This window comes from Ochotona curzoniae, unplaced genomic scaffold (genome assembly GCF_017591425.1).
Source record: "Ochotona curzoniae isolate NIBS_2020 unplaced genomic scaffold, NIBS_Ocur_1.0 contig_2210, whole genome shotgun sequence".
Taxonomy (NCBI): Eukaryota; Metazoa; Chordata; class Mammalia; order Lagomorpha; family Ochotonidae; genus Ochotona; species Ochotona curzoniae.
In genome coordinates, this window is record NW_024465369.1 from 43,535,586 (window position 1) to 43,548,566 (window position 12,981).

Genomic DNA, 12,981 nt, shown 5'->3' on the forward strand with positions numbered 1-12,981 from the left:
GAAGATGTTAATTGTGGAAATTAAATCCTGTCAGATGTGAATTTGTTTATAAATGTTTGCATGTCAGTAATGATCTCACCATGCATGATTTTTATGATTTCTATGCATGCTCCATGGTGATTCCATTCTTTCCCCACCATTCTTCTCTCATTTATCTGTTCAAAACCTTTGCTCTGGGTATCATTTTTTATACAAATGATGCCATTTGGCATTATCTGAGAGGAAACAAGTCACTTTCAGGTTAAAATACAAAATTCATTCTCATTAGCATAAAATAATAAAAGTAGTATACTTGGCACCAGTGAGATCATTAACATAAATGTAGAGTGAATATGCAGACTGGTACCACATACTTGCAAATCATTAAGTTATATGGTTATAAAGATGATTTTAAAATGTACTTATTTACAGGTTATTGCAGTAGTGAAAAGGAAATTTCCATTCCCAGTAATATGCTCAGTAATGACTCTGAATATTCACAGTTTTGAATACAATTGGTAGATGCATTCAAAAATTTGTTATTCCAGGGTAACATAAAAATAAAAGCTTGGTTTAGTAAGGTTGAATTGTTGGACTATAGATGTCAGTCTAATTTGTACAGTACTCAATTGACTGATGGAAAGTTATTCAGGTAAGAACAATACAAACATCTGGAGAGTCTTACGGCAGACACTAGAATGTCAAGACGTAGAAATTGTAAGTTATGGCTTAAAATAGCAGAAGGGAAACTCACGAATGTTTTATCTCAATCTGGAAGAATCAGGCTGAGTGAGTGTGAATATGGATTCAGGTCCCAGGAAGCTAGCTGCTGGACTAGCACTGGAGCCAAGACCTAGTGTCTCTATACAGAAGGAACAAAGTTGTGCTGACATTTGTGTGAGGCAGGAGCACATCAAAAATGATGCTAAGTTGTCAAGCAGAAACTTAGTATAGATTCAGGTTAAGGAAAGCAAGACAGGAAGCAGGGAATAAAGTAAATGAGTGGAAATGCAAAGGATAGGACACCATGCAACTGAACATGAGGCAAAATTGCAAAGAAGTGGTGTGGGAAAACTTCCTTTTTTTTAATACTAATGATGCTTTGTACAGAGTTTTAATTATATTTTTAGCTATGGAGAAGTAAATTGAGCACAAGTAATCTATAATTATAACTAAAATATTTAAAATACTTTTTGATTAATACTGAGTCTATTATAATAAGTGCATGCATATTTAGCATTCATTCCCTATGCACGCACTGATGAGACCTACAACCAGTAACGCAGAACTGAATCTAGTTCTCCCATGTGTCAGAAAGCCAATTACTTGAGCCACCATTGCTGCCTCCTAAATCTACATAAGCAGGCAGTTGGAGCCAAGATATTAAACACAAATACTCCAACTTAAGACCCAAGAGTCTCATTCAACAATTTAACAGCTATCAACTAATGTCTAAATTACTAAGAAAAGTTGTTTTTTAATTAGATTGATGTGATTTGACAGAAATGATTTTTGTTAAAATGGTTACCAAAGGTCTTGAGCATTCAAAACTGTTCTAACTGGAAAAAAAAATAGACCATGGATATTCCGAAAGCTAATGACACAATAGGAGATTTAAACTGCTGTCGATTTATGCGCTTAATTTCTTTATAGCACAACAAAATAGAAAGACTGGAGCAACAAGATGGAAATACACAATATTTTGTCACTGATTACTTATTTTAACTTATTGCCACAGAAAGGCATGCTGCTTCTCCTAGATAATAAGAAAAGTATTCATTTCTGACTTCTCCAAATCTAGCAGAATTCACTCAAGGGTCTTTCCAGATTTTGATAAGAATTCCATTCCATCCAGTGATTGTTAGTTGTAGCTACAAAGCAGATATCACATGACAGTTGTCACTGTATTTTGGATACTAAGATTGATGTGAGTAAAATGTCTATTAGTATCTTATTTTAATAGTAACAGGGTAAAGAGTATTATTCATGTGATTAGAGATTAAACTTAGATACACAGAATAACTGAACAGTCTCAGAAAGACATGCCTTTCTTCATGGATAAGAGAATCTTGCTGTTCACAGTTCATTTTGAAATACCTTTGCGTGCAGAAAATAGTGACTATTCTTTTTTTCCCCCAAACTTTTTCATTTCTTTAACTGTTTGTATTATTCATGGAACAGATTATTGGTGTGTTTGTGTTACCATTCAAATAGATTCAGATGTGACTGTCAAAAACTCTAGCATCATATGAAAGATGTAAATGGTGAAGGTAGATTATTCTGCAAGTTGTTCTTTGGAAATATTACATATATATGTCTATATATGTATGTGTGTATATAAATGTATATATATATATATATACAAAGATATTTCATTAACTTCATGGAATAGAGAACTTAAATATAAACTTCTTTTCTATTTTTTTGTGAACATTTTGGCATATTTTTGTGTATTTAATTACATAAATGCATGCATACATTTATATAAACTTTGCCACTAAAGACATAGTGTGACATTTCACTTTTTGATATTGTTTTTTTTGGGGACAATGTGATTTCTGTTTACTGAACTATAAATTGAACCTCACACATGCAACATAAAAACAAATATTTAATCAGAAGTATTTTGAGCAGTATATACTTCAGAAAACCGAGCTCAGACTATGATGATATACACTCACCAAAATGTTTATAATCTCTTTGTTTTCTTTGTGGTGGTTTTTTTTTTCAATTTCCTTAGAAAATGGAAAAACCTTACTTGGTGAGGGTTAGTAATAGTAGAGATGTTATCTCCCATCCTGTAACTGCCAATTTCCTGAGCTTCAAAGGACATTGTAGATATATATAAGGTTTCCCAGCATGATCTCAGAAAATGCTTGCACATTCATATTGTAAATAAAATACTTCTGTAAACAAAAGAAGCCAAAAATCAGCTGGATTTACAAACAACATTTAATAGAGGTCAATTGAATATTTTCTTTTCCTAAATAAGATTATGTTCACATCGCAGTTTAACAAACCATTGGGTGACCTCTTCTACAGAGTATACAAGTTTTGTTAAATTCTTTTTCTCAAAAGACGTCCAGACTCCCCCAAGTGGATATCTGAGAAATTCAGCCAAGTGCTTTAAAATAGCTCTTACAGTTCCTGATGAGCTTTGCTCAGTCTATACCAACTTTCCCCCCTTTGGTTCAGTTTCAGCATGAAATGTGGGAAGATTCTCTAGAAGAAACTTAGCACTCTGATCTACCCTCCAAAATTCACAAAGTATTCAGACGACTATTTTCTGTCTCATGAAGATGTTCTCTCTCTCTTTTTTTTCCCCTTCTTTTTACAAAACAAAATGAAATGGTCAGATTTATTGAAGGGCTGTATTATGGTTTGTAGGGTCACTGCTACACAAAATCCTACATATGTGGGATCCTACAGCACTGGTGATCCTCCCAAAGACACAAGGTGAACAGTTCGTGTCCCAGGCAGTGTGCTCAGACACTGGGGCATCAAGATGTTTGGGATCGGTTTAAACCAATTAAGCCTTTCCAAGCAGAAGGAAAATAAAGCCTTCAGTGAATTCATTGTAGACATCATCTCCAGCCTCACTGCCTGTTATCGATCTTTTTAAGTGCCAGCTAATGAGTCGTAGAGTAGTAGCAAGATCTATGGTGTGTTTCTACCTGATGGGATGCTCTAACTCCACCATCTCAGAGGAGCTAAACTTACACAAAGAGAAGCAGCTAAGCAAGAGGGCACAGCCCGCTGATGCTTGCCTTGACCCCTCCAAGACCAAGGCCAGCAGTGTCTCCAAGGGACGCTGGTGTTGCACGATCGACCCAGCAGTTCCTCCGCAGGAGACTTTTCCATGCAGGTCGCTTCTAGGGCGAACGCTTTTGTTAGCTCCCACTCTCGGGAGCAGCAGAAGAAACCAGAGAGCTCCAGGCAGCGGCTTTTGTGCTGCAAAGCATGCCTTTCCGCTCAGCTTTAGACAATTTAGGAAGAACTAATGCTCTCCAGGGAGGTGGGTGAGGGGAACGCAGACAGGACAGGACAGGGACACAGAGCCTGGGAACCGCTGGTTTTGCCTTCGCTCCACTTCCACCTGCGTCAGTAAAGCCCTCTCCACCCGCACAATCATCCACAGGGGGCGATTTACGGTGCTTCTAATGGGAGCCCAGGAGGGGTGCGGGGGTGACATTGTTCTCTCCTCGCATTTCTCTTAAGATTCTGAACCGAATGCCAGCCTCCGTGTACCCCCAAACACATGAAAACAACAAAAATAAAAATAAATAAAACTCATTGAGCCCAGCCCGAAGAGCAAGCAGCACTCGAGAAGAAAGATGCTGTGGATTCGCTGCAGTTGGAAGCGGTTGGCTCTCTGGGTACTGAATTATTAATTTACCCCACCCCGACTGCCCCGGCCAGAAATCGCGGGCTCTTCCGTTCCCTTCCACCACTCCACCTTGGAGGGGTCTCCCACCTCCCCGCGGCGGCCGTCCACGCGCCCCTGGCCCTCTGCGGTCGCGGTGGCCGCGCGGCGCGGGGCGCTCGGGCTCTCCGCCCGGCTGGCGCGGCCCGCGGGTCCCGGCGGCGGCGCGGGAGGGCGCAGGGTGGGGGGAGGCAGCGGGTGACAGATGTACTCCTCTGACAGCTCTCGGTATCAGCCCAGTGGCTCCCTGCCATTGGCTCAGTGCAATGGACCGGCAACGCCGCTCACTATAATAACACTCATGCCTGCCAGCAGCCGCAACTCCGAGAGCGGGCGCCGAGAGCGGGGGATGCTGCTGCTGCTGCTGCTGCTGCTGCTGCCGCCGCCACCGCCGCTGCCGCTGCTGCTGTCGCTGCTGCTGCTGTCGCTGCCGCCACGCGGGCGGCTCCCTCAGCCCGGCTCGGCTCCGCTCCCGCGCCGACCCTGACTGGCGCTCGGCTCCGTCTGTCTGGCCGGCCCCCTCCTGGCCGGGCTGTTCCCGCGGGGCTTACCGTCCCGACGCGAATTGGAAGAGAGGCGCACGCACTCTAGAGAGGACGAGCGACTGGGCATGCGGAGGCGCGGGCGCCTGGGCGCGCTCGGCCGCCGGGCGTAGCGAGGCTGCCTCCCCGGGGCGAGCGGAGGGCCCTCCCGCCGGGTCCCCGCGCACCCTGCCCGGCCCCTGCGCGCTGCGGCTGCGGGCGCGGGGTGCATGGACGCGGCGGCTGCGCTGCAGGAGGCGGCGGCTGCCCCATGGAGTGTTACTACATTGTCATCAGCTCCGCGCACCTCAGCAACGGACACTTTCGCAACATCAAGGGAGTTTTCCGGGGCCCTCTCAGCAAGAACGGGAACAAAACTCTGGTAATCATTCATTCATATTCTCTCTCTCTCTCTTTCTCTCTCTCTCTCTCGACAAGGGTTGCTGTGAGGTTTGGACTGCTGTGATTCAAATTGGGTTTCTAGTGTACTGGATTCTGGCTTTGGAGGCGTGTGTGGTGAATTAGGTGAGGAAAAAAGGAAGGTGCCTTAGGCACGCTGTGATCCGTGGCTTTGCTTCACACTTCCTCAGCCCTCCGGTCGCCCTCCCCCTCGCTCCCAAATGCCCGAGATCCATCACAGCTTCTCGTCTGAGGTAAATGGTGCCAGCAGGACCTCCTCAGAAGGGAAGGGGAGGACCCGAACCCCCAGGTGTCTGGGCTTAGGGAGGTGAATGAGGAGCAGGTGGGCGTCTCCGAGGAAGGCTGGGAGCCTTGTGGCCCGCGGGTCTGGGCAAGTGGCGGGATGGAGCGAGTTTGTGCGAGTGTCTCGGCTCTTCCTGAAGGAAGGTCTGGCAACAAACTTCGTCCGTGAGAAGTTGTCAGCCGAGCAGTACAGAGCCCCGCGCTGTCCATTTACCATTCGTCAGCCTAAGGGGGTTGAGGGGAAGTGTGAAGGGCAACCACCACATCCTGGTGAGGGCCTTGAGGAAGCCTCCGAGGCATCCGGGATGCGGGCAGTTGCTGGAAGGTCCTTGCTGGACCACAGGGCAGGATCCTTCAGTGTTCTCCCAGGGAAAGCACTCCTGCTGGGCAGGGGCGGATGTACAGAGCCTTGAGAGCGGCCACTTTTCTTCTCCATCTCCTCTTAGCTTCACCTCTCTGCAGTACTGACCTGTGCTGGTGTCCCTGGATAAATAAACACCTCTTTACTGGAGAGAGGAAGCAAAACGAAGTCTCAGGGCGCTAAGTACTGCCAAGAGTGGAGCCCAAGCAAGGTGTTTTTTTCCTGCACAAATGTGTGATTCAGAAAACCTGGGCCATTAGGAAGCAGGCTCACTTCCCATTCTTACAGGCATGGCTTACTTAGACTAAACCTTGTGAGGTGGAAGTTTAAGGACAAACTTGGAGAGTACAAGCCTAAATAGGCGTTCTTAATCTAAAATCCTTGATACACGTTCAAGTGTATTTCTATGTAAATAAGTAAAATTTGTATTTTTCAATCGTGAAAAGTTCTCATCTGCAGTCTTAAGTGAACTTTGGAATTGAAGTGTGGTGCATTTAATTGTTCCTTCAGTCTATTGGCTGCCTACTTTTGGCTCTTAATTTAAGATTCTAAAAAGCAGGGCTAGCTTATTGCTCTTCTTATTCTAAGTATGGTTGGTTGTTGTAGAATTAAAGAAAAAGAATTGTTTGCAGTCTTCTTTAGTGACCTACTGAACTGAGTAATAAGCAGTTAATAAGTAATCGGTAATATTTAATAAAGGAATTATTGAAGCTATAACTTACAAAACTCAACTAGACGCAGAGGTAAACTGGGGGAGGGAAATAATAGTTTCATTTTGAATAAACTAAATACAGGTTTACTTTTTTTACACTCAGTTTCAGCTATAGTAAAAGACAAAATAACTATATTTCCATGTTTATCATTTGAAAAAAATAGTTGCTCTACTTCAACTTGTTAGATTGTGAAGTGAACTTTACTTTTTTAATAATTGAGAGTTTGTTCGTGCTGCTTTGTTTGCTGTGTTTCAAGTCGATTATTCTTGATTTAAAAAAAGTTAAAATTTAGATTTGTCTATATAAGCTTATGATTAAAACATGATAGGACGCAGCTACAAAAAGAGGTGAATACATCTAGACAAGTGTCAGAAGGTACAAATAGGGATCAGCCTTTGAGATGATTCCTGTTGTGTTTACTGTAATCATTAGAGGGCCCTTCATGGTCATCCTGATAGGTCGGAAACTAACCGTGGTTGCATTGTTACTGCCAGAAATGCTGTAAAGTTTTATTTGTCATCCAAGATATGCTGTATATGTATGTTCTAGATTTTTTTTGGGGGGGGGTGGGTTTTGCTATTGCCAAGAGTGAGGTTGGAAGAGATTCTGGACAGATCCATATGTGTCTGATATTAATTTTAAAAGACTGTCTTATTTATCAAAGTGTTTTCTTCAAAGTACATAGATACTCTGAGGAATTCCTATGAAGTACAACTTAGTATCAATCAAAAATAGACATATCAAGCTTCTGTGAATTAAGAATGTAAATAGGAACACAAATGTTGTCTTAAATATATATATATTATATATGCCACATTTTGAAAGATTTTAAATAAGAATTTGGATATTTCATTACTATTTTCCATTTAATTATTTCTAAATAATCTAGTTTGGTGGAGAAAAATTTTAGATCTTTCCTACTTTGTTTTTCAGTTTGATTTTCATATATTTGACTTTTGCCCTCTAAAACAATACATTTTAGTATTCTGAAATATGCACTAAGCTTAAATAATTTTTAAAGCACTTAAGTATTCTTTCCTCTTATTTCAGAAAAGAATAACAACTTATAAAGCCTTTCTGGCTGGGAAAAGGTACTTTCATTTTATATTCAATCACTAGATAACAGGTTTGTAGGAATTCTTTTAAGATTCTCATTTAAAAAAAAATGTAGAATCTTAAAAAAAAATCAGCACATCCAGAAAGCCTACAACAATCAGTACAGTATTCTTTAATGAATTTGAAGTTACTTTTAGAATAAGTAGTGTAAGTCAGGTTCTCATGACACTAATTAAATGCTTTAGTCGTCAATACAGGAAGTAATCCTGACACTCAAATTCATATCATTAACCTATGCAGTACTTTCAGTGGCCTTATTTTGTCACTCAAACATAACATTCTGAAAAAAAAAAAAAACCTTAAAGATCAAAGTTGCTGTTAGTTGTGACCCTATTTATGAGCTTTTTAATCTGTTTTACGTGACAATTCTAACTGGAAATGTACAGAACTGCACTTTGTAATGTCATTCAGAAGCAACCTAGGACAGTGTATTTGTCCTCATTTCTGTTACACATGGCATCACACCTGTAATACATTTAGTCACATGGAACAAGAAATATATTAGAATTTTGGTATTTATCCAAATGATGCAGGATATGCTATAGAATTTAATTGCAATAAGTGGAATTTATTTTTTTTATATATTGCTATTTCTGTTTGCAGTTACTTCAGGTACAATTTTATAAGGAACTGCTTATTGGCTAGACATTAAATTGTGCTAAATTATACTCTTTTTTCCCATTGATTTATAATTGACCCCAAAATGCATGTGCCCTAATTATCTGCTATACAATATTTAGTACAAAATAAGAATGTGTGATGTGTAAGAGTCTCTATGTATGTGCAGATTTTAATATGAAATTTAAGTTTGCCCTTTGACCTTTGGAATTATTGCTAATTTGTTCATTAAATACTGCTTGTTGGTCAACCTTTGATTATCTCATGGTAGTCTTACATCTATTTCACAGAAAGTGGAATTGAACTAAAAATGACTTTTAGGCTGTGTGATGAATCAGTATTGTAATGCTGATCTCCTTACTATAAATGACATTCTTCCATACATTTTACATATTCTATTATGGTGTAATAGGAATCAATGTAACAAGATGATTAAGCATCTGTATCACGTATTTGATTTGGTTGAAGGTACTTTGCCATTTTTCTCCAGATATAGAAAACTTGTGTTAAATTCACAGAGTAACTTGAATTTTAAATTATTTTCTTTCTCTATTTTCATTCAGCCCAAAATCATCACTGGTTTTTGTGCAGCCTAGATCCTGTTTCTATAAGGTGCTTTCCTATTTAAAAAAAAAAAAAAAGAGGAAGAAGAAAAAGAAGAAAAAAAGAAGTAATTAATGGGCTCTGGGCATATTTATTATTGAATTCATTCCATTTATTGAGGAGACTTTATTGCAACACACATTTTTAGATACCCCAGGCTTTGTGTAAATTATGTTCTAAATATCACAGGCTGAGAAGTATTCAGGAGTGTTCCTGTTGATTTCAAATCTGTTGAAAATTCCTCCATGTCTTTTTTTTTTGTATGTTTGTCAGTTTATTGTCTCTTAAGATAGGCTCATGTACATTATTTTCAAAAAATGTGGTAAGTTTATTTTCAAAGCCTTCTGTATTCATGGCCTCACTAAAATTGGATAGGTCAATGAACTATGCTGTATGATCTTTTGTTTTCATTGTTATTATAGAATATAATTTATTCATAGCATGTCCTTACACATCTTCATTATCCCCAAAAGGAATAAAACTGAAAAATATCTACTCACTGAAACTTATTTGATAGTACTTTAAGGCTATGCATAATACTAATAAGAATAGTTTTTTAAACTTTTGGAAGAACAACCATGTTAGATGAATAACCTCAAAAGAGCTTAAGGGTGAGGAATGATTAAACAATATACTAGGGGCTTGTGCCATAGCCCAACTGGCTAATCCCCGACCTTCAAGCACTGACCTCCCATATGGGCACTAGTTTGTGTCCTACCTGCTGCACTTCTAATTCAGCTCTCTACTAATGGCCTAGGAAAGCACATGAAGATGGCCCAAGTCCTCAGGTCCCTGCAAGAAACCCCTGGCTTATGGCTTTGGCTGTGGCCATTGCCACCATTTGGGGAGTGAACCAGCAAATGGAAGATCCTTCCCTCTTTGTTTTTCCTTATTTGTAAATCTGCCTTTCAAATAAAAAGAAAGAAACCTTTGAAATAAGAGAACAATATTTCATAATTTTTCTACTTTATGAACTTGATCACAAACTGGTCTGTTTATTCTTTCAACTTCCTTTTAAACTTGCATATATTCAGTATTAAAGTCTGTTTCTTATTTTTCCTGAAATTTAAGTGTCAACTATTAACTTCTGTGTTTTTTTAATCTACTAAAACTTTCCAGTATATGCATTTCCATAGTACATTACTCAAAGAGGATAACTGATAACTGGATTATTGTTGTTATGATTCAACATTGTATGCAATGTTGTTCTAAAGTTGGATGTAATAATCATAATTCCTGCATACTTTGTGAGCTGATTAAGCATAGCAGAAATGCAGATAGTGATAGAGATGGGATAACCTATGCCTCAGTGTTTTCCAGCTTATCATTACATTTTTAGGTCAGGGATAAATTCAAGATGCAGACATAGTTTGTTTATTGTATTTTTGAAATATTTGAATGTAACTGGCATTCCAAGAAGAATGGGCTTCACAGCTTGACAGACTATTCTATTTTTTCCTACTATGTAGGCTTTTTTAAATTTACATTACCTTTCTCACCTTGCATTTTTCACTTTTTTTTTTTTACCAAAAATTTATCTTTAGAGAAATAGAAATGCTTTTATTCAACATGTGTGTTTCATCTTATAAACTATTAGATAATGATTATTAAGAACTTTTGAACAGTTTGCTATTTTTTCTGTCTTATCTATATATACTATATGTCTGTTAACAGTGCTCTCCAGATCAAACATCTGGAGATATTATCACGAAAATCAGCATAGGGACTTGAGGGTAATGTATTTAAAAAAAAAAAAAGAGTTATTTATCTATTGGAAAGGCAGACTTACAGATAAAGAGAGGGAGACATGGACCTATCCCATCTGCTAATTCACTCTACAGATGGAGGTGACTGGACAGAGCTGAGCCAGGCCTAAGCCAGGGTCCAGGAGCTTCCTGCTTTCTTACGTTGGGACGTCTTCTAGTGGATTTCTAGGTTATTAACATGAAGCTGAATTGGAAATGGAGCAGCAGGAATGCAAACTAGTGCCCCTGGAGTATGCAGGGGTCACAGTTGATGGCTCTACCCCCTCAGGGAACAACACAGACCCATCAGGGAGATTTATTTTTGCTTTAAAACTTCCAACTTTACTTAGGCCCCAGACTGATGGTTAATGTCTTTTCTGAGCTTTGTAATTGTGTATATAATATTATTCTTTAATCTATAAATAAACATGTTTTACTTCCATAGCAATTTAGAAATGGCTTACTAAAACAGTTACGGTTAGAAGAAATCGTATTTTTTAGCAATTGAGCTAATAAGGTAATGTGGAAATAATTTCCTCCAGTGATCCTGTTTAAATGAGAGGGTACTGTTGCAGGGGGATGCTGAATACTAGGAGTCTGAATAATCCTTTGACAGAAAAAAATGTAAACATTATTATCTGTTTCTACCACAGCCATAACTTCTGGAGAAATTGTCTGTTTGTATTTATCACGTTATATTGCTTGCCACAAAAAATTGCAAGCATAATTTTGTTCGTTACTGTTAACCTTGAATCACTTAATTGATTTAATTCCATTCTAAATTATCTGTTGCAGTAGAGAAGGCCTTACATTTGCAGTATTTTATGATGTGTTCAGCTAGGAAGACTTTATAAAGCTTTATAAACGTATTACACTCCTGTTTCTAGCTCAGGGTAAGATAAAGTGAGAGCAGTTAACAATTAGAACTCAGTCCTGCTTGTCAAAAGAAACACAGTCCTTTCTGTGACCTGTTACCCCAGGCTTTCCCCAAATGCCTTGACACTGTTGGAAGAAAGTTACATGATTATATATGTGAAAGTACACTTAATATTTTTAATGTTTATGATAACATTGCTATGTTCAATTTAAGGGATATTTTTCTCTACAAAAACTTTGAAACATGAAGCAATGTTGATTTTGGCCCTTAGTTTTATGTGTTAACTAGAATAGCTTCTAGTTACTTAAGAAATGCTAATCTAGGTATTGTTGGGAAGGCATTCTCTAAGCTTAGTTACAATAGACAAGCTGGTTTGGTTTCATGCAATCAGTTCGAATTTCTTAATATTAGAGACAGATTTCCTGCATTAGAAGGAATTCTACTTGAAGAATGACACATCAGCCCTTTCTTGATCTTTTAGCCTGCCTGTCTGCCCTTCACATTTCATATTTACCAGTTCTTAGAAACAATGAGTTCAATTCCTCAAAATACAGTTTGCCCATACATATATCCATTTTTTGTATATTTGAAAACATTGATGAAACGGGGAAGATAATATCAACAAGTTTATAATAACTATGTTGAAATGTTTGCCTGGATTGTAGGTTACTTTTGCAAGCAACCTCTGGCCAACAAAGAAAATATGCCTTATGCTATTTATAAATATGTGAGATGTAGTTATTCCTATCCATTGCACTCCCCATAGCTAATCACACATACTTATATTTGAAGTTGAAGTCAAGCTATCTCTAAATGGGAGAAAATATTTGTAAACTTGATTTTGAAAGTGTAAGCTTTGAGTGGAATTAAGTAAAATGAAGAACTTAAATTTTAGAAACAAGAATGTCTTCATATTTAAAAAGCTTAAAGAATGTACAGAATTATTTTCAGCATTCACCAGACAAAATCAACAGAAACTGTAATTGAACCAAGTTGGACATATTAATATTTGTTGGAACAAGATAAAGTGCAGGCCGTGGGGAAGCGTGCTGCATCTTATTAGTGGGTATGAAGTGTAGTTTTACAGGATTTGGGGGTTATAGGGATAATTTTAAGGATAATTGATTAAGCCACTGAGAAGCAGTGTCTGCTGAAGCTGTAATTGGTAATGAGACTTTTCCCCCCTCATATTGGCTAGCATATCATGTTAGATAACAAAACCAATGCTTTTGATTTTGTCAGTGTTCAAATCTGATTATGGAGTGGTCTTGTTTTTACATTATGGTCACAGAATGACCTTGTCTGATGTTAGTGAACTGGTAA

General features: G+C 38.7%; 1 protein-coding gene across 1 annotated transcript in view; it reads left to right on the plus strand.

Moving 5' to 3' along the window:
* Positions 1-5,194: 5,194 nt before the first annotated feature.
* ZNF804A (zinc finger protein 804A) overlaps positions 5,195-12,981 on the plus strand; it is a 214,313-nt gene continuing 206,526 nt past the window's right edge. Inside the window, exon 1 of the mRNA XM_040972143.1 lies at positions 5,195-5,305. Within this exon, the coding sequence (XP_040828077.1) occupies positions 5,195-5,305 (111 nt within the window). The remainder of the gene's footprint in view (positions 5,306-12,981) is intronic.